Source organism: Ursus americanus, chromosome 12, assembly GCF_024610735.1.
Source record: "Ursus americanus isolate L20-20 chromosome 12, mUrsAme1.1.p, whole genome shotgun sequence".
Lineage (NCBI taxonomy): Eukaryota > Metazoa > Chordata > Mammalia > Carnivora > Ursidae > Ursus > Ursus americanus.
Genome location: NC_142138.1, coordinates 50070967 through 50096952, shown reverse-complemented (window position 1 = coordinate 50096952; position 25986 = coordinate 50070967). Strand labels below are relative to the sequence as shown.

General features: G+C 39.8%; 1 protein-coding gene across 1 annotated transcript in view; it reads right to left on the bottom strand.

Moving 5' to 3' along the window:
• Positions 1–23044, bottom strand: part of PALMD (palmdelphin) — a 49067-nt gene extending 26023 nt beyond the window's left edge. Inside the window, exons 1-3 of the mRNA XM_045801707.2 lie at positions 22561–23044; positions 6158–6238; positions 878–1002 (exon numbers count right to left, since the gene is read on the bottom strand). Coding sequence (XP_045657663.2) covers positions 878–1002; positions 6158–6238; positions 22561–22605 — 251 coding nt within the window. The 5' untranslated portion in view covers positions 22606–23044. The remainder of the gene's footprint in view (positions 1–877; positions 1003–6157; positions 6239–22560) is intronic.
• Positions 23045–25986: the final 2942 nt, after the last annotated feature.

Here is a 25986-nt window from a genome sequence, read left to right as displayed (position 1 = left end):
CTATGTTTCAAAGATCCATAGGCTTTAAATTATTGTCATTATTATACCACAAGAAATCTCATCTTTTTTCCACACATAGGTTAGAAAATGATTTGGACATTTCCCACATCTCTTTCTTCCATGTTATCTATATTTTGTGATAATACTAATAACCCCATCTTCTATTCCAGCTTTCCAATTTTTTTTTCATGTCCATCACCTCATTTTAAGCCAAGGCAATTTAAAAACTTTCCTTGTTATGTCACAAGTTGCTGACTCGGGACTGATTGTGTGTGATGGGCAGGGAAGGACAGTGAGGAAGAAAAGTGAGGTCAACACCGGTGACCAAATAATTAGGGAAGTAGAAGAAAGGAAATGCTAGTGAAGTGTTCCTACAGTGTCTTCTCTTCCAAAGTATGGTTGTGACTGGGGAGAGCCTGGGAAAGGGATGACGGAGGGACAGTGTAAACACACCCATAGAGTTGTCATGTCCTAAGGTGAGAGTGGGGTTTGGGGCTGTGAAGAAGGACTGTTTTTTGATCACCCATTATGTGCCAGGTAGACGTCAGTAGTTTAGCTACAATATACAAAATACATATATTTTTTATTTGCTCAACAACTGTAAGATATTGTTACTACCATTTTATAGATGAGGAAATAGGCTTGGAGAGTTTTGGGTAAAGCACTAATGTGTATTTAAAAAATAAATCTTGTGTTGCTATGTGTCGGGGATATTTATAGTGAAATTTCTATTGCCTCTGGTGTTGCCTTGGTCTTTATTAAAAATCCAAGTGGAAGATCTGATTATGTCCCTAAACATAAGGATGGCTCTTATACATACAATGTGGGGCAAAGTCAAAATAAAAGAAGCTGTGAAGTATGTCAGTGAGGGCCATACCTGAGGATACTTTGTTCTAGAACCTGGGTCTGGTGCTGGTCTTGTTGATTTTGCTTCTTCATCTCTTCTTGTTCTTTTCCGCTGCTGACTCCATCGAGAAGCCATTTCTCCCTTAAGGCCTTTTTCTGATATCAGGAAACATAAAGATGTTCTTAATCAGTCAATAATTTCCAAAATCTCTGGCTTCTTTGAAATCTTACGAATTTTAATAGTGGACAGTGTAAAGAGAAATTATTTTTTCTCACTGCCTTGCCTGAATTAATCCGGTGTCTTCCTTCATTGCACCCTTTGTGACCCTCCTTCCAAAGCCAGTTTTATGTGTCTAAATCCCATTTATTCTTTAAGTTCTAGTTCAGGTCCTCCTTCTCTGTGAAAATCTCCATCCTCCCCCCATACCCTCCACAGCCCCATCCTCGCCCTCAGAGAATTCTCTTTCGTCAGAATCACGCAGTATTGTCTGTATACAGACACCGCATATCTAGCAGTTGTACGGGGACCTTATCATGTGATACCTCACTATTATTTATTTGGTTAATGGTTGTACATCTTGTGTCTTTGAAGTAAAAGGCTCCTTGAAACCATTTTTTTCTTCATCTCAATGAGACTGTACAATGAACACTCCAAAAAGTTTTTTGTGGGATTACTTGAAATGGTGGGCAAAACAGGAGATTGCTATTGTATCTTAAACTAATCCAATATTAGTCTTAAGTGGTGTGGTCAGCATTTATGACTTTGCCTACCCAATACCCTTCTTTCTTCTGAGAACCTCCCTGGTTCAGATACCTAAGTTTAACACAAATTACTTGTTTCAATAACATGAGGCACTAAATTCACTGATCTGTCTAAATACTAATGAGTTGAATTTTTGTCAACTTTAACAAAACAAAAAATATTTATGTTCTATCACATGGAAAAAAATCTTGAATTTGCCTGAAAGAAAAACAATCCTGGACTTTGAGCCTACGAAGACTTAAAGTAAATGAGAGAAGTGTAAATTTTGGAGAGAACTTAGCTGACATCCCATCTCTGTCTTACACAGCAACTTTTAGACATTATTTCCAAGGAGTTTGAGTTTCTCCTTTTCTTCCTGAAGAAAACTGTTCTCCCTATGTATCTAATCTACCTACGTAAATTATTTGTTCAAAGATTACTTATTGGGCATTCACTGTGTCTAAAATGGTGAGGAGAGAATGGGAACTTAGTATTTTTTGAAACTTCTTTCTCTGACACCACAATTAAAATAAGAGCAAGTAAAGAGAACTTCTCTCTTTATAAAAAGGATGATAGGATTAATTACGACTGGAATATAAATACCTTTGAATTTTAAACAAAATTTAAATAAGGTTGATTGTGCTAGATAATTACCAAATGATGGTTATTTTAAGTAAGACAACGGTTTTCAAACCAGTAAGAAACATTACATTGATTACGAATATATATTATATGGAATTATATTTTGTAGGACTGATAAAACCTGGATTGCTCTCGTTGAAGCAGTGAGGGGGCCTGGCAGCCGGTCGATGCACAGAACACAGTTTGAAAACCACTAAATTGAGTAACAGCCTTGTCCCAGATCATCATATTTGTGTTGGCCTCTTCGGAGTTTCAAGCAATTGCATGTGGACAACACACCCCATAAGAGAAGTTTTTTTGTTTTTTTAAAGATTTTATTTATTTATTCCACAGATACACAGCCAGTGAGAGAGGGAACACAGCAGGGGGAGTGGGAGAGGAAGAAGCAGGCTCATAGCAGAGGAGCCTGATGTGGGGCTCGATCCCACAACGCCAGGATCACGCCCTGAGCAAAAGGCAGACGCTTAACCGCTGTGCCACCCAGGTGCCCCCATAAGAGAAGTTTATAGCCAGAAATTCTTTCCCTCAGTGTTATCTTAACCCTTAATTATAGCTGTTTGGCAGTTTGTAAAAATGTTCTCTCACAGACACAGTTCGATGTTATTAATAAAGGTCAAGATTTATCTTTTGAGATCAAAGATGCAAGAAAATCTTAGTGTACTATCATTTTAAGAATTTACCTTAATTTTAATTTATTTTTATTTGATGGAATGTGATGATAGCTAATGCACAGTAAAGAAGACAGAGGACACCTATTAAAGTAAATTATAGCCCTTACAAACCACCTACGAGGGCAGTTTCAGTCATTTATACCCATGTCACTATAAGAAGCATTTAGATGGGACGGTCTTATGTTGCTGAATTACAGAGAGCAGAGAATAATTCTTGTGATGTGACTACGTGAACTTGGGGCTATTGTCTTGGTTCATAGTCTGGTTAAGAATAAGAATAATTTTAATTTTAGCCTCATAAAATTTGTTCATAACTCACAAATTGTCATTTACTTCTGGCAAAGAACTCTTTGCCAGAGGTGAAATGAAAAAATGAATTTGTGAATTAACTCTTTGCCTCTGAATATAAAATACATAATTCAGATGTGCAATTAAAATGATACGAAACAATTACACACTGTAACAACTTATTTGAGAGTGAGACAGAGAGCATAAGAAGGGGGGGGAGGGTCAGAGGGAGAAGCACATTCCCTGCTGAGCGTATTGTAGAAGCAATTTTAAAAATACTCCTGGGGTGCCTGGGAGGCACAGTTGGTTAAGCACCAGACTCTTTTTTTTTTTTTTAAAGATTTTATTTATTTATTTAACAGAGATAGAGACAGCCAGCGAGAGAGGGAACACAAGCAGGGGGAGCGGGAGAGGAAGAAGCAGGCTCCCAGTGGAGGAGCCTGAGGTGGGGCTCGATCCCGTAAAGCCAGGATCACGCCCTGAGCCAAAGGCAGATGCTTAACCGCTGTGCCACCCAGGCGCCCCAAGCGCCAGACTCTTGGTTTCGGCTCAGGTCGTGATCTCAGGGTCCTGGGATAGAGCCCTGCGTGGGATTCTGTGCTCAGCAGGGAGTCTGCTTGAGACTCTCTCTCCCTCTCCCTCTACCCCTCCTGCTCTGCTCTCTCTCTCAAATAAATAAATAAATCTTTAAAAAAAACACTTCTGCACATTTCTGAGCCACACTTGTAATGGTGCCTGGTTGCTATTTGGTACAGCCAACCATTTTCTGCAAAACACGACTCAAACAGCCATTCTTTCCTCTGTGTTTCGTTTGCAGTTTGTGCCTCGCATGCAGTGTAAGGTCCTGGGTCAGTTATCATTTTAAGGACACAGGTCAAACTTTATTGTGTATTCTTAGTGTCCTGCTTGGTACCTTACACATAATAGGTAATTAATAAATAAATTTTTTTGACTTTAAGGCCCTATACACACCTATATAAATCCTATTTACCAGTTAAGACTCAGCTTAAATCCCACACCTTTAACAGACCTGTTTTGACCACCTCAGATTAAAGAGTTACTCCATATCCTCTTATTTAAATTAAAAAAATAATCTTTTAGCTTGCCCTAATTATTTATTTAATCCTGAGTTCCCCAATAGGTTGCAGGCAGAAGGGCTACAGTCCTCTGGGCACTGCTAGTCTGTATGGCATTAATATGAAAATCAGGAAAAAGTGCTGTTTCTCGCCCCCAAGCCTTTGGGTCAGTGCACTGCTTGGGAAGATGGATAGATAGCATCTTTGTGCAGAGAAAAACTGCCGTCCTTCAGACAGAAGCAGCGCTATGCCAGCGTGCACAGTTCCAAGGGAGTGTGGGCAGGGTTTTAATATCCCTTTCTCATGTATCTTTGTGCACTATACAATCTGCACAACGGTGTTTGGCAATCCAAAGCATGATAAATGTTCTGATTGGATTGGATTAGACAGTCTCCTGGGTTCCAGAAAGCAAACTTATAAGGAAGATCATGTATGACTTTTTGGACTGGTTTTGGCAAGTATTGAAAAGAGGGGCCACCTCAGAAATGGACTTTTCAGTGAGTCGGGGTCAGAGTTTTCCTATGTCAAACTTGCTTCCTAGAATGAACTCGGGATATTTAACCCTTTCTCCTACTATGAGCTCTACCGTTGTTTGGTTACCCACTCGGCAAGGATGGGTATGGATTGCTGAATGAGAGAGAGCTGTCCATTTACTCAGAAGCAGTCATTAGTTTATTGAGAAACTCAAATAGTGTGTGTATTTGTATGAGAGAGAGAAAGGGAGAGAAAGAGATTGAGAGACAGAGAAAGAACGAGTACTGGTGATGGAGTTAGAAATGGCTTAGCTCAAAAATTATTGTGGACTTGCCTTTTGATTTGAGTTTCACTAAAATAACTTGGTAAAATTTGTTTTAATTTCATTGATTTTTCTGATTATACACACTGCATTTCTTGGCTATCTCTACCACTCGTGTAAATTCAATGTGACACACGGCGAGGATAGCAGGCTAACTATACTTTGAAATTATCCATCAAACATTGGAAATGTCAATTTATATAGGAACAAAGAAGCAAACAGAATCCAGAGAACTGAGGCTAATTGGAATCTTAAATTATGTTTCTTTTCAGAGGTGGTTACTTGATCCATCAGAAAGCTGGACGTAGCTGAATTCGGCAAGTTTACTTAAGTGTGTAGACCCCACGAGTGTGTGGCATTGTTTCATTGAGGGATTCATTAAATCTATTGATAGCAGCCCTGCCAGAGAAGTAGCTTCCTGCTTGGGTCTGTTCACAAGGAGCTCCTGTTTGTCGTTTGGTTGCATCCTGTGGCTAAGCTACGTAATAAAACGTTGAAACTCAGTGTGCTTTAATTACAAAATGGCCACACCCATGGAAGATGTAAAGTCTGATTTAAAAAATGGAGGTTTATTCCTAGTGATGATCTCATGGTTTGTCAAAACAAAACAAAGCAAAAAAACCCCAAAACAAAACCCCCAAAGCATACTCAAACAATATTGGATTCATTGCACTGAGCTTTTAAATACAAGCATCCTTGACCAGGCCAGACAGTGTCCGTTGCTTACCCCCTGGGGGAAGGCTGGCCTTTCACTGATTTCAAAAGGGACTTCCTAGCTGGATCGGTCCCGAGGGATGTTAAGCAAGACTGTGTTCGGGGGCCAAAACTATCAAGGCTGAATTCTTAAGGTTACCCAAGAAAATGAGGAAATTCAGTAATAAAGGATAAAAGTAATAAAAGCGTGTTTTCTACATGTTTACCAGAAGGTATTAATCTCCGATGCAAATACTACTAGCTTCTTGGCCCTCCCCTATGGTTATTAGTAGAACTATGCTGAAATTTTTCCTCCCTAAAGCATCTTTACTATAGAGATTTTGAGTGCCATTAAGATATTTGAATACAAAATCATTGAAATGAAATTAAAATCATAAATTACCTTCAGATGCTGGTGCTTTAGTTTTTCTTCCTCTATTTTCAGACGCTTCTGTGAGATTTCTTCCTGTATTTTTCTTTTATCCTGAAATAAAAGAAGTTCCAGCATAATCTATTTTGTCAATTTGCTTAAATATGTTTCCTTGGGGCTGTCGTCATTATGGAATGGCTGGCCAGCAGCACGCTCTTGGCATTGGTAGAAAGCTGCTTTGGAAACTCATATTTCAAAGCGAAGGGGGGCAAAGTGAGACACTCAAAGCATTTTGCTGATGGAAAACGATAGAAGGTGCTTTTTCAAAGAGAACTTGAAAATATTTTAATGTCTTTCCTTCCCCACTCTCCTCCCCTCCCCTTTAAGAAAATCTTCCCCACTAATCTAGCAAGATTGAGCTACTGAGTGATACAATGGAAAAAGTGAATTTTAAGGAGGGAGTTTTGAAATAGGCCTGAGGAAACCCTGTGAGGAGAGAGACTGCTCCTGGCACAGGGCTGAAGAAACTGCTGGGTAAAAGGTCTGCTTATGTGGGAAAACAGGATAGCTAGCCTACAGAGCATTCGAAAACTAGGAAGCTAGAAAGTGGGAGTGTTTCCTCCTTGTATAACTTGCTATGTGAAGATAGAGAAAAAAGGGTTCAGATAATGCTTGTTAACAGTAAGAGGGCTTTTAGCTGTAGTTAAAAAAATTCATGAGGAGATAGAGTCTCTTTCACCAAGTTTAAATTGCATTACCTCAAAAAACCCAGGAAGCATAACTGTTAATGCCCAGGGGTTGTAATTTTTAGAAAATACAGCATATGTACTATACAGCCTCCGTTTGATTTCTGGCTCTGCCATTTACTATGTCTGTGTCCTTGGACAAGATCCTTAACTTTTCTGTGCCTCAGTTACCTCATCTGAAGTATGGGGATAATAAGAGAATCTACCGCATAAGATTTGAGCATGAAATGTATGTCAAATTTCCTAGGACAGTCTTTGACGCATAGTACTCTGTTTGTACTTGTTTAATAAAATTAAGTGAATAAGGCATAATCTGCTAATCACAGAAAGTGGCACACTAATCCTGGTAATGCTTCCATAAGCTGTAATGTTTGAGAGAGTCCCTCTCTGGAATTGTTTGAGGCATTTTACAAGCTACGCAAAAAGGCCCTTCTTTCCTTATTTTTTTGACCAGAGGTGACATTATCCTCCATCTCTTTTCTAAGAGTGGATTTTAAATCTGTTTTCAAAATTGAAAAGTCCCAAAGTATAACAATTTGTTGCCAGTGAAGACAACTAAAAGAATTTGAAGCAGGCTCAGAAGGTAATTTAGAAGGAAGAGTTCCAAAAATACTTGGCAGCATTGTTGAAATAAGTGCATGGCTTCCTGATGTGACTCCTTTGAAGATAAAAACTCTTTTTTGATGTATAAGTTCAGGTACATTTGTTGAAGAAAAACAACAGATTGCTCTCCAACTTCATGTCATGTTTTCCTTCGTGTGTTAGAAGGATATATGACTTCATCAGTACCCACTTTGTAAATTTCATAAGCAGCTATTTCGAAAAAAAAAACAAAACAAAAACATTAGCTAGGCAACGAGCGTGGTCTTCAGTATCACTTCTTTGGATCAAATCTGGTCTTTTTTTTTTTTTTTTTAAAGATTTTATTTATTTATTTGACAGAGAGAGAGACAGCCAGCGAGAGGGGGAACACAAGCAGGGGGAGTGGGAGAGGAAGAAGCAGGCTCCCAGCAGAGGAGCCTGATGTGGGGCTCGATCCCAGGGATCCGGGATCACGCCCTGAGCCAAAGGCAGACGCTTAACGACTGAGCCCCCCGGGCGCCCCTAAATCTGGTCTTTAAGAACAAAAACTCTGATAACCTGTGAGTCAATTCTCCATTCTATCTAGAGGCTGTAATTGAGCAAATATTAGTAATATTTTAAATGTATTACGCCAAAAATTTGGGAAGTATTTTATAGGCACTATTTTATTGAATCATCATAATAACAAAGATATTGTGATAATTTTCATCTTAAGAGAGGAAATGTAAGTGTAACTAACTAATTAACTAATTAATCTGAGCTCTCACAACTAATAACCAGGGTTTGAACCCAGACCATTTAACTTCAGCGTCCACACTCTTAGCCAACTCATGACACCATTTTTCCGAGTGAGAAATTAGTCCAGCTTCTTACAACTTCCCTCACTGCCCTCTCTATCATGAAGAACTGTGGCCAATTCTGGCCGGCAATAAGAGTGGGGCCTCTCATTAGAAGCGAGCCCATTCTTCATTCCGTATTTAGTGTTGGTGTGTAATCACCCACCTCTCGCCTCCGGTGAGGAGTGCCATAGGTGTAAGAGACATTGCTGAACCCAGCAAGGCTTCCCCACCCCTGTCGATAGCTAGTTTGGGCTCCTTTCATCCTGGGGTTAGTAATAAGGGAAGGAAAGCTGTGTGGGTAGAGGCAGGGCGTCTGCAGTGTTTTGGCAGCACGAGGCTTATAGAGGGTTGCTAAGGAACACCAGTGTTTTGTCTCTCAGAGGTAATGTGATGCTTTCCTTATGTCAGTCTAGGAAATTAAGAAGATAATTTATATGTTATAGGCATGATTCTGTTTAAAGATAGAAGCACTTTTTCCTCATAGAATATTCAACAGCAAGTTTTTTTCCTTTTGCCAAATTTCATAGGGACTTACAAGAATTACTGAAAAATAAGATGGCACTAATTTCATTTTTTTAAGGCAAAATAAATAAGTCAACCTTAAGTTGCATATCTAGCTCTCTTGCTAGTGTACCCAAAGTTACCATAGCGCACTCATTCCTTCCCAAATGATCATGGAACAAATAGATGGGAAATGCCATCTGCTTCCCAAAATTTTCCCAGGAGTTTCAGCATCTCTAGAGACACCTGTTATAACCTGGCACGTCCGATATTTATTAATGTTAACTCTTATGAATAACTTATACTGATGTTCACTTTTTTAAATATTCAACTAAAAAAGACTTATGTTTAATGAACTGTTGCCTAGATAGATTTTTAGCTGCCTGACTTAGAATATTTTAGCAGTTGGCACCCACAAATTCCAATTCTGTAAAAGGCTACCTCTTGATTATGTTGAAAATTAGTTTATGTACCTTGTGCAACTAGAAAGCTATTGTGACCATCCATGATCCTGTATTATTGAAATCACGTACTTGATAAAAATGAGCACAAAATTTGGGAGTGTGACTATTTTAGAGATATTATAGATTAACAAGGAGCTAATATTCCAGAATGTCTGAATCTGTAAAGAAGGCAGGATTGATCCTAAGTTATTTAATGATTAATGTGTCCGATATTGGGTTACTTATGTACAAACGCTGTGTTCAAGGTGATGTTAAAAGTTGTGCAATATTTGAAAATCATTCAGAAGTAGACACTTTCATCAAGAAACTTACGCTCTCACAAAGAAAGAAAATCATTCATCCAAGTAACTATATAGTCTAAGAAATAAAGTGAGAAATGACATTCCTGAGGCACAAGGGAAGGTTCTGTGAGAGTTGAGGGGAGATAGGGAGCAGCTATTTCTAGCTGATGTGGTTGGGAGAGGCTCTGATGTAGCATTTGAGGTGAGTATGTTGGATCGTTGCTGGGGAGGAGGGCGGTGGGGAGAAAGGGCCTTCAAGTCAAGGACTCAATGTGAGCAAAGGCCTGGAGGTAGAAAATTGGTACATTGTAAAGAACAGCAATTCTGGAATCTAATTTGTCATACGAGTAGTGGGAAATAAAATAAGGATAAGAGGATGAGGATAAGTCCTTAATAGAAAATACTGAATGGCAGGTTAAGGGGTTTGGAATTTAATTATGTATTGATAGAGAGCAATGAAAAGTATTCAGAAGGAGAGGATTCATAGAGTTAAAGCCATGTTTTAAGAAGTTTAGTCTAGCTTTAATTGTGTAGTAGAGGTTGAAGGAGGAGCACATGAATGGGGATCATCAGTTAGGCTATGACTCACACATAAGACCAGAAGAGCTTGAGCAAGAGGTAGGAGAAGGTGTGGATGTCAGAGATATCAAAGAGTTAAAGTTGGTGGGACTTGGCAACTGGTGACATAAGGATGCAGGAGAAGAAAGGGTCAAATGTGAGTACAAGGCCTTTACGCCTGGGTAGAGCAGAATTGCCAGACGACGCAAGATATTCAGGAGAAGGAAAAGAGTTTGGTAGGGGAGATGGTGAATTCACACCAAGTTTGAGGTGTCTTTGGGACAACCAGGTAGAGTTATCTGGTGGGCAGTTGAAACATTGGTTGGAGAGAGAGATAAGGGGTCAGAGCTAGAGATGTGGGAGTTTTAGAAGGGATAGCGCAAGTCTGTAGAGGGTCAGAGCGTGACAGGAGACATATTTATGAAAAGAGAAGGAGAACTAAAGACAGATCCTTCATGAAGCACCTACACTGAAGGAGTATAAGAGGAAGGGAATCCATATGGAATTTTATTTTGCAGTCAATCAGAAATTATAATAGAACTCGACCAATTTGGCTAATTCAATCAGTCAAATGGCTTCAGATTCATTCTGCTCGAAGCCGAGTATCTTACAATTTCATGACTAGCTTTGCTGACATTTTCATTGCTCAAGGTCTCCAAAGGACAATAATAGAAGCTGCTTATTTGGATCTAAGTACTACCAACAGTGCAGAACTTCTTGGTAATGTGCAGATAATGGTAACCTGGAAAGAACGGGACGTGATAACACAACATTCCTAGAAAAGAATCCTGAGCATAGTTAGAGGTTTACTAGATTTCATTGAAACTTAGATTTCTAAAATTCTTCAAAGCTTCTTTAAAAAATTCTTGAAAAAGGGACAAGCATTTCAAGAGGGAAGATAGACCACAAAGCTTGGGCAATTTACAAGTGGAAACATGGCTACACAGTTACAAATGATCTCCGGTAAGAAGAAAAGAGTGCTACTATAAGCAAAACAAACCAAATAGTTTGGTATCACCGGGAGCTCTCCAATGAACTCATGAAACCAAAAACGAAGATTAGCAAGTGGTACTTATTTGTAATAGTGTGAATAAAGGTAAACAAAATCTGGGGTGATGTGAAGATGAGAAGCATGTGAAAAACACTGAGGGCACACAAGGCATGGGTGTATAAATAATTATATACACTTAAGTTATATTGAGAGCAAAAAGGTAAAGGCAGTCATTGGACTACTGCTGAGATACATAGTATAAGAGCAACATGATGAGAATAGAAATATTCCATTTCTATTTTGCTTCCACATTTTTGATTAAGGAGAATAATCTTAACCCTGGAGAGGGTAGAGCAAATAAGCTTAAAGGAAAATTGAAGCACAAGAAGAGATAGAGCACTGAAGATAGAGCCGCTTAGACTCTGACGGGTTTCATTTCAGGGAGTAGAAAAATTTATAGACATGACAAAATTATTATTATTATTATTATTATTATTAGAGGGAGAGTGAGCAGAGAGAGGCAGAGGAAGAGAGAGAATCTCAAGCAAGTTCCACACCCAGCACAGAGCCCCATGTGGAGCTTGATCTCACAACCCTGTGATCATGATCTGACCCGAAATCAAGAGTCTGATGCTCAACCGACTGAGCCACTCAGGTGCCCCAACATAACAAAATTATTGTCGAGTAACCTTGGAATCTTGGGAGAAGAGGTGTCTGAAGACTGACAGTAGCAAATGCCCCAATTTTTGGAAGAGGGACAAAGGGGAACTATAAATATTTAAAGACTGGTGAACTTACTGGTTAATCCCTAGCAAAGTCGTAGAATGAATTATTAAACAATGTTGTATTTAGACAAGCAATGTCGGAGAGATAACATTCGATTATTAAAAATGAAGCATTTAAAACTAACTTTATTTTCTTCTGCTTCATTTTTCTAGATCAGCAGATGATGAAGGTTATGGTGGTTGCAACAATAGCTAACATTTACCGATAAGTTTTTGTGAGTCCCGAACTACTTAAAGCACTTAGATGTATCAATTTATTTAATCTTCCCCCATATTTCTTTGAAGTGGGGATCCATTTATTCCCATTAGGTAGGTGAAGAAATTGAGAAGTGAAGATATCTAGATCATGGAAATTCAATATACCTTGGTTTTAGCATGGCTTTGGACAAAGTTTCTTATTTTATTCTTTCAGAAATTTGTATAAATTCAAACAGAAAAAAAATTTAGTTGAAAGTGATTGTCTTAACATTAAAAAAAAAAAAAACAAACCAATGCCCCGTAAGAAGAGAGAACACTAAAATTAAACCCAATAAACCATATCGTGGTAGCTTTCTGGCTCAGAATTTTGAGGGTGAAGTAGGGTGTGCTGGAAGATTTATTGTTAGAAACTGCTCCAGGTCAGCTAGTTTTAGGAGTCAATGAAATCAAAGATGACCAAATCAAGATATCGAAATATCTTGTCTATTAAGAACGTTGGACCCCAATTAATGATTAATTTTATTCTTAATAAACGTAAACTATGGAACTTTGTAGAATATGTTAATTGTAGAAGATTAAAAAAATCCAGACAACTTTAAAGAAAAATATAAAAATCCCTCATACTCCCACAGCTTTAGAATTAACTACCGGCCACATTTTGGTGCATTTTATCCCATTTTTTCTTCAATATACCCAAACCACAGATGTGCACCCTTACACAAACACACGTGCAAACCACACGAGGGGGCCCGTGCGCAGTTCGTATTCCAGCTTTTGCACTTAATACTGTGTCATGAGTGTTTCTCATGTTACTAAATTTTATTATTAAAAATATTAACTTTTATTCAGAATATCATAATTTGCTTAATCAGTCTCCTTTTTTTAATTGCTCCTGAGGCTATTTTGAATCTTTTGCTTCTATAAGTAGTTGTGTGATGAAGTTCTTTGTATGAAAATTTTGGACCACTTCTCTCTGGTTATTTCCTCAAGATCAGTCCCTAGAAGTTAGTTACCTAAGGGTAGGGATGTTTTAAAAATTCTTAATACAGATTGTTAAAAAGCCTTCAATGAAAAGTTGTTTTAACTTATATTTCTACATAACAGTGTCTGTCGCCTCACCCTTACTAATTTTTAATATTGCAAGTAAAAGATCCTTTAACAATCTGAATAGGGCAAATAGTATCTCATTTTGATGTCTTATTGAGATTTCTGAGATTAGTGTGGTCAAATATTATTCCTAATTTTCTTGGCTATCTGTATCAATTATTTTTTAAATTGCCTGTTTCTGATGTCTACCCATTTTTCTGTAAAACCTATTAATTATTTACTTATTAATGTGTAAGAGCTCTTTGAATTAGGGATAGTAACCTTTTGCTTGTTATAGTAATTGCAAATACTTTTCTTATTTGCCTTTAAATTTTACTTCTGGTGTTTTTAGAAGTATTGAATGTTGGGACACCTGGGTGGCTCAGTTGGTTAAGCATCTACCTTGGGCTCAGGTCATGATCCCAAGGTCCTGGGATCGAGTCCCACATCAGGCTTCCTGCCCAGTGGGGAGTCTGCTTCCCCCTCTGCCTGCAGCTCCCCCTGCTTGTGCACTCTTTCTCTCTCTCTCTCTGACAAATAAATAAATAAAATCTTTAAAAAAAAAGAAGTACTGCAAGTGTTTTTTTCTCTATTACCTTTATGTTTTTAAAATCTTTATCATCTGAGATACAGTAATTATTCATCCCTATTTTCTTCTAGTTTCCCAAAGATTCTTTTAAAAAAGCCTCTTTAATCTAGCTGAATTGATTCGGTTTATGGTAACTGCTAAGGATCTATTATTTTTTTTCTAAATTTTTGGCTGATCTGAAGCTTTATCAAATGATTCTTTCTCTTGACTGACTTTAAAAAAATTTATTAATTTTATCATTTACTGACTTTTATCATTTGCTGATTTTAATGTACATTAGGGTGTGGTTCCGTGTTACCTGCATAGTTGGCTTTTGTACTAATATTACACAGTTTAGATAATGTGTTGATGATGTAAATTAATATTTTATTGATCAAGTTTTCAAACTTTATTGATTTGTCTAAAATGTCTTAATTAGTAGTAGCTTTTTTTCCACTTGGACTTTGGAGTTATTTTGTTAAATTCCTATAGAAACGAAATTGAAAATGCAACCAACTCCTTATCCACCTTGCTCCCCACCAAACCAAAAAAGCCAACCAACCAACCAACCAAACGACCCCCCCACATGTCCTGATAGAATTTTAAGAGTCATTCCTAATACTAATTATCACTATCCAGAGATAATCAGAGTTCAATACTGTTGTATATGATTTATTTCTGCATGATAGACTATGGCTCATATAAAATTGGAGGTGTTTTTTACATATTTAGTAATCTGACTTATTTTTAATATATCATGAATGCGGTGATATGCCGTATCATTAAATAGTCTTCTAAATTATTTTTAATGGCTTCATGTTATTCCATTATATATAATATACACACATATATTATACTATATATGTATACACACACGTACATATATGCACTATATTTACTCAGCTAAATTCCTATTTTTAGACATTGAGTTCGCTTCTACTTTTGTAGTGTAAGAAATGACTTTGCTATGTCGTGAACATCTTAGGAATCCATTTTTGAGTGCATCTCTTGTTTTTCTTTAGTATAAGTTCCTCGTTGATGAAATTCAAGGTCAAACGATAAAACTATTTTTAAGTTTTCTTTTACCAATTGCCAAACTGTCCTGTTTAGCAATTTCATGCTGCAACCAGCAGTGAACAAGAATGCCTCCTTTGAGGATTTTGATTGGAATTGCATTACACATAAAATGAATTTGGAAAAATATGACAGCTTTTTTGTATTCGAGCTTCACCTTGAGGAATGGTGTGCCTCTCCAAACACATATATTGCTTAGTAGTTTCATTACATAAATTCTGCACATTTCCCTACCTTAGTAGGTATAAAAGTATAGAAGTTTTTTTCCTATAAATCTTGCACATTCCTTAAGTAGGATTATTTTCAGCTTTCAACAGTTTTTTTTTTTTTTGTAGCTATTAGGAATGGGATGTTTTCGTATTACATTTTCTGACTACTGTTTTTCGGAAAGCTATTGATTTTTGTACATTCATTGTGTATCTGGCTACTGAACTTTCAAGTTAATGCTTATTCTTAACTTTACAGACACTGAAGCTGAGGACTAGAGAGTTTATTAATTTCCCCAAATGGTAGGGTTGGTCCAGTGTTGGAATTGGTATTGAACCTAAATTTCTATAACTCTAAAGATGATGCTTTTTTATACCACCCCTTATCACTTCTCAAACCTGTCAGTAGAAATACAGTTCCCCAAACAAGTGACGTTATAGAACTAAGAACTCTGTATGGGTCAGAATGTTCTGTTCAACTCTGAGCACCAAATTTTAAGAGTGACACTGACATTTCAAAGAGTGTCTAGAATGAGCCTCTGATAGAAGCAATGACTGAAATCAAGAGAATGAAGCCATATGGCTTCAGTGGCTGGTGTTGTGATGAATGGGTGGGATGTTAAGGAAACTAGATTCTGAGCTCAACACCGAGGGCTGGTCTCAAATGGAAGGGGGTACTGGGTGAGGTATTGATATGCCTGATGTTGGAAGGATTCGAGGAGAAGCTGGGTGCGCATCTTTGGAGCACGGCATAGCGAGGATGGGAATATGGACATTCTCTAAGTTTTCTTCTGTTAGAATGGGAAATCTCTAGGTTTTATCCTGGTTCTATGATTATTTCTGCATTCTAGTTCTGAAACGCCCTCATTCCTAAGTTATCCGTGGGAATTGGATGTGGTTATCACTACTGCTTATGGGCTGAATGAAAAACCACACATTTTCTAAACCTCATTTATCCAGTAACTTTAGTCTTCTTTCGTAGCCTGACAACAAATTCTGACACATCCCGAAATAAAACTCAGTTTGTGTGCTACTTGTTTATTCCTCTGTCTGTCCTCTCCTGTTTATTCTAATGAATAGCAACAAAACAAAACAATGACAAAGAATAAACACAAAATAAACCCCCAAATAATCAAGGGATGATGGTAAACTTGGTGGTTGTCTTCAGTAAAAAAAATCTTCAGCTTGATGGCATTCATTCATTTACTCATTCATGATGGTTTGTGTGTATGTGCGTGTGTGTGTGTGTGCGTGTGTGTGTGTCTGTGTTGAGCTCAGTGCTGGGGAGCTGTGTGAGATGCAGTGATGTCCCTGCCTTAAGAGATCCTGGCTGGAAGGAAGAGACCATGTCATGGAACTGGGATGGGACGAAGGTCACAAAGAGTTAGAGTATGGGATACTCTGGGAAATGATGCCGTCCCAGCCCTGTTGAAGCAATTACAAGTGCTTTTGAAATGGCATCACATTCTCTATTTTGCCACCTCTACTCCTCGTGGACTGGGGAAAGCAGAGGAGACCGTGAGGGCTGAAGGGCTGGTTTGGGTTAGAAAATGTGGTTAAGTGAAGCAGAACCTCCGTAGATTCTTCTCTTTGCTCCACTTCAAACTCTATTAAGAGTGAACCACAGAGGAAGTTCTAAATGGGGTGAGGTTTGTGGTTTTGGTGTTTCTTAGAATTTATTGTGATGTTGTGGTCAGAGAGTCTGACAAGCAGAAGAACTGACTCACGTTGTGCTATTTAACTAATCCCTTAACTTTTCATGGTGTTTGGTTTTCCGCCCACAAAATGGGGATGGTAACATCTGCTTTTGCAAATACTCATAGGATATTTGGACAAAAGAGCAATGGATGTGAAAGTTTTATATATTTTAGCTATGTATATTTTAAAGCCGAAGTGTCTTGTGACAGCAGGTGCTGTTATTATCATTATTAACCTTGGAATTCTTTCACTTAAGAGACATCCTTTATGTTCTGGCCCCGCGTGCATAGGAAGATTTTGAGCAACAGTCGTAGCTCATCTGAATACATTGCACCCCTAGGTCAATCACAGACGCAATTACACATGGAAAACTTGGTGCTTAGGACAGGAACCGGTTTTGAGCTCCATTCAGAGCTTCAGAGAAGAACCTGGTTCCATGTCTCCAAGGGCTTGACTGAATCCACTCAGTCGCTGGGGTAGGTTATAGGGAAAAAAAACATAAGTACAGATCTCACTCAAACTGCTCCTATGGTCTCTCAGGAAGGTGGACATCCCACAGGCTTCCTGGTGAGGGAACTTGTGGAGGCAGTCAGTTCTCAGGGAGTCTCTTCCCCAGGTGACATCCCTGTCTTTGAAATCAGTTACAACATTTGTATTGTATTTTAGGAGAAGCTAGGCAGTTTGAGATGAGATGAGGCAGCGTTCGCCCTGTTTGAGTCTTAGCCCGAGCTCTGCTACACTTGTTTATCGTTTAGTTAGACTTCAGAGCTTAGACTCTGATTTATTTCAGTCAGAATTTTGTAAAGAAGCAGCTTTTGTTTTTTAACCATCGGTACTATTCAGAAGGTTCCTGGGGATCCTTGTCAGGAGAGGTCTTTGCAAAGTAGCATTATCATTCCGTAGCACACTGGAAAAACCTCGCCCTGTTATCAAAAAGCAGTTTCCTTAATAACTATCAAAATTATTATACCTCATCACATGCTCTCCTTTGTGGGTGGGCTATTATGTTTGGCAAAAAAGCTTGGTACAGCACATTTTGTTTGAAGAAACCTTTCCCTCTCTGGAAGAAACATGCAATCTCAGTATGGCACTGTGGAAAATTGTGCAGAGGCTTGATTGTTTGAATATCCTAGCACAGGACCTCTTTATTTAGGAGATTCCTGGGTCTCCATGGACCATTGTTATGTGAATACCTTTAGATGCCCAGGACACATTAGAAGGTCTTCCTGTAACTTTGTCTGAACCATGAGGTACTTCGGAACAATGGTGCCTTATGTGTTCTTTTAGCCATTATTATTTTAAGAAGTTCTCAGAACTCTAAAAGATTCAATGATCCAAACGCACGTGAGGGCATACCTTTAGGAAAGTTCCAGGCTGCTTGTTCTCGTTTTTCACTCTCTCATCTGTACTGGCAGAATGAACGGGGGAGAAATGTATATGGCGGGCCCAGGACATAGAAATAGGGCTGGTATCTTGGGCAAGTGACCTGTGAAGATATACTTTGTACCACTCTGAGAAGGGCCCAGCATTTCATTTAATGCTGTGCTATTGCTGCGTTGATATTTTGAATGCTTTTTGAACAAGGGTCCCCACATTTTCCTTGTATACTGGCCCCGTAAATTATATAGCAGGTCCTGCTTTGAGGCCCTAAACTGTCTTAATAACTTCTAGAAGATCCCAGATATGGACAAAAAGGGAACGGGATGAGGTGCGGTGTCCGGTGACAGGCCACACATGCTAAAGAAATAACTAGAACTTATGTGTGTTTGTTCTTGTTTTAATATTGGCCTTCGTATTGGGTGGATTTCTGTTTTATGCAAAGAATTTTCTGCCTCCCAAATTGCAATGTTTACAAGTCTGAAAAAATTCTTTGGGAGTGGAAAGAAATAGGGAGTGAATCTGGGGAAATGTGAGAGCTCCTTATTATTTTGCGTCACGAGCAGCTTTGGCTGGCAAATCTGGCTCTGTTGCTCAAATTCCAGTGTCAGGACTTTACATGGCTCCCTTCCAAATGGAGTCAGTCCTAGGCAGGTGCTTGTTGTTGTGATTAGTACTATTGTCTCAGAGCTCACCTCCTTCACATCTATGCTTCAATGTCACCCTCTCTATGAGGCCCATCCGGCCAACGCCACTGTGATCCATAGCCCACTCCCACCCCACTCCTGACTTCCCTTATTTCACTTCCTTTCATTTAACAACATGAGGCCTGGCGCACAGTAGGTGCTCAGTCACCATTAATTGAACAAAGGAATGAAGGAATGAGTTCATAGCTCACATTCCTAACAAGTAAAGGTAAACCTTGATGAGAATAAAAACGTTCACTTTATTCTTATCTCTTTACTCGCCAGCTGGGTCTGTTCTCTGAAAAATTGATTCTCGTTCTCAGAATTCTTCTGGGGTCAGCCCTCCAAAAGTGCTACTTTTATGATCTCTAGCCAGTTTAAGGTCTAGGAGTTTTCCAGTCCGAGTGTCCCCATGTTATTTAGGAACTGTATTTTCTAAGGTCATAGAGGGAATGGAGATAAGATAACGTGGTCCTCGGGGAGGAGGATGTCAAGAGCATATGGAATATTACTAATCCTCAGGGGATCTTTCTGTTTCTGGGGGGAATTCATCTGGGTCTTTTCACTGGTTTTACTGTGGGCCAAGTTTCCTTCCAGAGAGTTCTGTCGGGATAACTGTCAGTCCTTCATCACACTCTTCCTGTGGAATGCTGGAAATATTAGTGCTATCTATCCTAGTAATATTAAAAGTGAAATTCAAATTACTAGTCTACGTCAGTAGCTCTTCTTTTGTATAAAAACCGGCTATTTGTTAAAATATGTACTAACTCGAAAAGAGCCTCAAGAGACTTTTCGTCTAATCAGTTTGAAGCAGTCCTGTTTTTGAGTTACAGCTGAAAACTGAACTCTTTGCCTAAGAGATACTTTGACGATTAATTCAGTGAAGGAAGAGTTAGTACATGGACAAAGTAATGAAGGAAGAACGTGAGAGTATGTGAATAAAATAGAACCCATATTTGGTGTACCCAAACTGATTTACTGGTTTTTAAACAATCGTTTCATAATTTTTTTCTTTATTCTCTTTGAGTCTTCGAGAAGATTTCTGACAATCTAAAATTCAGTTTACTGATAGGAGAAATGAATGACACAATTACAGTATTAATTTTCAATCTGAGAGCCCAAATGCCACATTCCATCTACTTACCGTGCTTAATTTTTTTTTTTTTTTTTTTTAGAGGAACAAGAGGATGGGCACTTGGTTCTGTCAAGTTATAGGCAGAGACATTTGTTTTTTTAGCTCTTTGCAGTGGAAATAATGACTGCTTGGACACTCAAAACCAGGTGGGATAAAGACGACAGTGCACATCATCTCATTTCACAGTGAGGAAATGGAGGAACAAATTTTAATATAAAAATCAAATAGATCTGAGTATAGAAAGGGTTTTTGTTTTGTTTTGTTTTTTCTTTCCCTAACAAAGTCTGTGAGTGGCTGGGTTTGGGTACCTTGAAAAAGGCATATGATTTTGCTCCTGAAGTAACACAAACATTGTTTCAGTGAAAGGAAATAGGAGGAAAACAGTTAAAATGAGAAGATTGTGTCTGAGTTTTAGTTTAGGTCAGAGATTTTGAAGATTTTAAGTACTTCCCAGAGTGAAACAGTCCCAGCGAATTCTCTGGATACCGTATGTTTTCATTTTCCCAGGGGGGATGGGGCAGTGCTGAGGTGGCTTCCTGGTAAAGCAAGGGTGGAGAAAGCTGGCATCTCCCAGGGTGTCTAGCAGGAGATGAGTGGATGTGTTGTTTCCATGGACACACCACTGCTCCATTTTCCCCTCTAGGTTGTGACAAATGGGACTGGGCTTTGCCTGGTGAGGTGGAGGCTAGTATGAATTTATTCCCATAAACTTTTCTCCCGATTTTTCCCCCTGTAACCTTCATATAAGCATATTACTTCCAAGGTAGAATTACTTTGTGATCTTTGGAGATTTGCTTAATTCCTTCTAATGGGATATGTTCAGGCTAATGGAATAATTCAAAAGTAGGGGTGTCTGTGTGTGTTAATCAGAAAAAGCACACACCGGTATATTCAGGAACCTACTTACTCTCTTGCCTGCTTGGAGGGCGAGATACCCCTTGTTCTACCTCTATTTGCATTTGGAACCCTCAGTGCAAATTCCTAATCTTCCGGAATAACCGCAGGCAGTCATAGCTTCAGACCATGTGCTGCTTCAGTAGGAGTTCTAAGGTGCACTGGAGGTAACGAGGGCTTCAGTAAGGCTGTGCTACAATTCAAGAAGGAAAATGGGGAACAATGGGCTTGGTGTGTGTTTCCCCAGCTACATGATAGAGTTTCGTAAATCAGGAGGCAGAAGCAAAGGCTGAGCTTGTGCCCACACAACTCACACAATGTAATAAAGTAACCTTTAGACAACAGCTGTAATGCAAAGAGCCCATGCCAAAAACAACAGAGCAGAGCCGGGTTCCTGTCCCTTAAAGCCTGACAGCTGAAACGGTGGCTGAGTTTAAAGACAAAAAAAAAAAAAAAAAAAAAAAAAAAGAACAGAACTAAACAAAACAAACAATAGTTCCAAAGCGAAGTTTTCTGAAGAAAGGGAAATGTACTAATTAGAAGTTAGACATTTCAAAAGCATTGTCTTGTGGAAAAGTGCCAATGGTATTGGTGGACGTCTGGACTTCTGGTTCCTTACTATTGGCTGAGGAAATGTTTCAACTTCTTGAATCCTTTTTGGGTGGAACTAAGACATTGTAACCATTTAATAAAAATTCTAAATTTGGATTAGCATTATTATTTATGCTACGGGAACTGGAAGAGCAGAGAATAATATCTTCCTACCCACCCTGATTTAGCATCAGTTTTTAAAAAGTACTCATTTCTTCCTGACTGCTAATTTCAGTGGCAGAAAATGCTGAGAAATTGGGATGTGGATTTCCAAGTTTTTAGAAAATTATATCACAACTTATAGCTAATCATAAATGACTGTGTCACAGATTTCCAGGTTACTGCCAAATACAGGATTTTAGAAAATTAAAAAAAAAAAAAAAGCTGGATCACTTAAGGAAAGTAGTTTATTTCTTGCTTCAATTCTTTCCCAGAACAAACATAAAAAAATGCAGTATTTTCTTTCCCGGTATTAACGAGCTATTTTCCAAATCCCCTGCATTGCACGCATTGCATTCCTTTATCAGGATCTTACTCAGTTTGTGACTCTGCTGAAAACTGATATCTAAGAATTAATCTGATACGTGCTTTTACCTACTTTCCTCTTGTTAAATACTGAGTTTAAGTAAAACGACATTCATTTTAGTGCTTTTAGGCTCTCTGGAACATACTACCACACTGCCAATAAAAAGTTTCAAGTGGTTGGTTTTATGCTTTCTCTCTCCCCCTTGTAAAGGAGTTTCACTTTGGGTGTATTCATTGTTTTAAAAAGTCTCTAAGTTGAGGATCTGCTTTTTACTCTCCGGTCTGGCAAATACCCGTTGAAGGAGAAACTGCCTTGTTAAGGCACTGAGAAGGTGAACGGCAGTGAACAGAACTGCCTTCCACGCTTCTGACTGCTCTTTAAAACGCCGGCGCAGTTTTTTTTTTTTCTTTTCTTTTTTCTTTCTTTCTTTTTTTTTTTTTTTTTTTTTTTTGCGAAAATGAAGAACTCTGCCCTGCCCTCAGGTTCCGAAGCCCGAGAATGACAGAGGGTCACGGGGGGAGGGGGCGGGGGGGGAAGAGAGCGCCAGAGCCGCGACCATGAAGGGTGACAGTTCTGTGTTTCCACCCGGCCCGTGTCTGTCGCTCCTCTAAGCGACCCCCTCCACCCGTGAGAGCGGGACGCAGACTTACTGTGATGGCCTGAAGTCTTTCCTTCACCAGCTCGGCTTCTTCCATTCTAGAAGTCACGGGCAGGCAGACGGTGCGGGCAGTCCACAGCTACCATACAGCAGGAGCCACCTGGGGAGAGGCGCGGGGTGGCAGAGAAGCCCTGCGCCCCGTGGAGGAAGGCAGAAACCCCGGCGCGGCGGGAGCGGCTCCGAGCAGACGGACAGAGCAGGCCAGACAGACACATGTAATGAGAGTGTGCCGGGGAGGCAGACCCGGAGGCTGCTGGCGAGAGCTGACTGACAAGTTTGAACGGCAGCCGCACCAGCCCTTTTCCCTCGGGAGCTGCCAGCTCTTTGTTGTACTGCGCGCAGTGAGCACGGCACACTCCTCGTTAACCGTTCCTTACCCAGCTCATTCTTTTCCAGCAGGGGCCGGGGAGCCCAGGCGCTGAGAGCTCCACCAGCCTCTGCTCTAGCCCCACACGGCCGTCGATGGGAGTGTGTGGGTCTGTGTGTATTTGTCCACAGTTGACCTGCGCCCTCCTCCTGAGGTGACAAAGCCAGAGCCTCTCCTCCACCGGCTGGGTTAGCCCCCCACTTGCCTTTTTTCCTCTGACCGGCTTCAGACAATAATAACACATGCCGTGGTATCTTAGACCTTAGGATAGAGGTAAATTCACCTAGGTTGTCCTTCCCTCTCCCTCCTCCTCCCCCTTGAGCAGTTGCTTTCAAACTTTGGAATCTTGAGGACACGGAAAAATCAAAGGTGTGAAGGTGACGCTTGGCCCCCCAAGCAGCGCTCTGGTGTGATTTGCCGTCAAGTACCACCCTTGGTGATTTCTTGCCTTGGATTTCCACGGGATGCCGTTCTCTTTTGGACCTTATTCAGAAATGACACTCTCAGCTTTCAGGAAGGTGCCCATTTTGACCTCACCAGTGGTGCAAGAGAAAGGAGCGAGCCTTTGAAAGTGGGACCAGACATTCTGTAACTCATGCGGTCTGACATCGTGTGGGTGTTCCCTTGCCCTTTAGAAAAAGAAAGCCAAGCCCAGTGAAATTCTTAGCAGAGAACGGAAGATTTACAATTTTTGTTTTCTTTCCCTATGATTTCTTTGATTAAATTTTGGTGCAGTGAACCGTAACTACCGTCTACCTCGTTGTTATGCGTTGGGATGCTATCAAGCATCTTCGGATCAGCGTTCAGCTGAACAGGTTAAAAGGACAAACCAAACAGTGACCATATGGTTTAATTTCCTTCACATTGTTGATCCTAATAATAACAGCAAATATTTGTTGAGTACTGTCTATAGACAAATGCTTCACATACTATTGATCACATACATAGACAATACTTCACACGCTAGGACAAGGTGCTAGGAGACAGATGCTATTGTCCCTATTTTACAAAAGAGGAAACTGAGGCTCAGAGCTGTAATTTGCCACATAGCTAACAATGGCAAGCCCAGGATTAGTTGATTGACTTTATAATAGCCATTCATCAAGGCCTACCCAAGAACTGAGGCAAGGGGAGACACAGGCTGAAGACTATATCAGTTTTTATGAGAAAGAGTTGGACTCCCAGCTTCCTCCTCCATCTAGCTCCCAGAACACTTACATCTGGAAGCAAACTCCTTAGGCAGAACTCCTTGGGAATCTCTAGAGTAACTTAGTGGCCCTAGGAAAGATTTTTCCATATTGTCACGTGGAGCTACCTAACCACAGAGTGAAACCCACCAGTTTCAAGAGTCTGAAATCATACTTGAGACTAGTTTGCCCTTGTTCATACAGACTCAAAAGAGATGGTTTGGGAAACTAGAGAATTGGAAAATTGGTTAGACATGGGCCAAGTCTGGTTACTGTTGGATGGATACTCGTGCTTAAAAAAAAAATTAAACCTTCAACATTTTTTATTTTGTTTATGTAGGTCCTGGCTACAAGAGAGAATTAGTGATAAATATCTCAGTCAGAATTGCATATTTGCAGCCCAGAACAGATGGGCAGTTATCCAATTATTAGTCTGGATTTTTTCCTAAAAACAATTTACCACTCAAATCTCATTTCTGCTATGGGAAAACCCAAAAGTTTTCTAGTGTAGGGGAGGATTCGATAAAATAAGAAGACCAGGGAATTTAGGAGGGAGCAGAGTTGTGACAACTGATTGGTATCACCATGTGTTTATTCGTGCATTTAGTTGATAATACTAATAATTTAAATACTAATAATTTAAAGGCATTTGCTATTCATTTGTTCTGCACATATTTGTTGAGTACCTATGATGTGTCATGCACTATGCTAGGTGTTTGGGATACAAGGATGAGCAAAATTCCTGCTCTCTGGAACTTTATTCTGGTAGGCAATGAAAGATAAACACAGTAAGCAAGCAAAATAGGGTAGGTGAGATGATTATGTTGGAGTCTTCTGAATAAACAATTGGCAAAATGGGTTAAAAGTATGAGATTTTATTAAGAAAATGACTCTATGAGAGAAGATGGGGGAGGTAGGCAAAGAGGGCTGGAGCTGGGAGTCTGGGAGAGTGGTCAGACCATGGCTCAAGTCTGGCTCAAGTGAGGGAGAGATGAAGAGAAAGTTGAGTGGAAACAGCTTGATCTGCAGTGCAGCCTCAGGCAGACTGGCGAGGCCATCAGAAAGTCCTGCAGCCAGGCCATCTGGGTGGCTCAGTCAGTTCAGTGGCCAATTCTTGATTTCAGCTCAGGTCGTGGGCTCAGGGGCATGAGATTGAGCCCCGTGTCAGGCTCCATGCTCAGCTCCCAGTCTGCTTGAGTTTCTCTCCCTCTCTCTCTGCCCCTCCTCCCGCTTATGTGCGTGCTCTCTCTCTCTCTCAAATAAATAAATAAATAAATAAATTTAAAAAAAGATTCTAATTATTTATTTATCAGAGAGACAGAGCACAAGCAGGGGGAGCAACAGGCAGAAGGAGAAGCAGGCTCTCAGCTGAGCAAGGAGCCCGATGTGGGACTCGGTCCCAGGACTCTGGGATCATGACCTGAGCCAAAGGTAGACGTTTAACTGACTAAGCCACCCGGACACATTAAAATTAAAAAAAAAACCTCCTAAAAAAAAGTCCTGGAGCCAGCTACCAGAGAGGGTCCATTATAGCATTTCTGCCATTCTCACCCATTGGCTGGGAGTAGCCCCTGAGAGGCATGGTCTTGATGCAAAAGCAGGAATGGATTTCGGGGTGTAACAGCTGGAACCCTTATCAGTTATGCTCCTGTAATTGGATGTCTGGGACGGACATTTTTATGACAGCCACAGTGATAAATGCAATGGAAAGAAAATAGAGCAAGGGAGGAGAATAAAGATTGCTAATGGGTGGAAGATTGTAATTTGGAATTTAGTAAGAGAAGAGAGAATTTGGTTAAGGCCTTGAAGGATGGGTGGGAGTTAGCCACGAGTATGCTAGTGGGAAAATCATATCAGGGAAAGT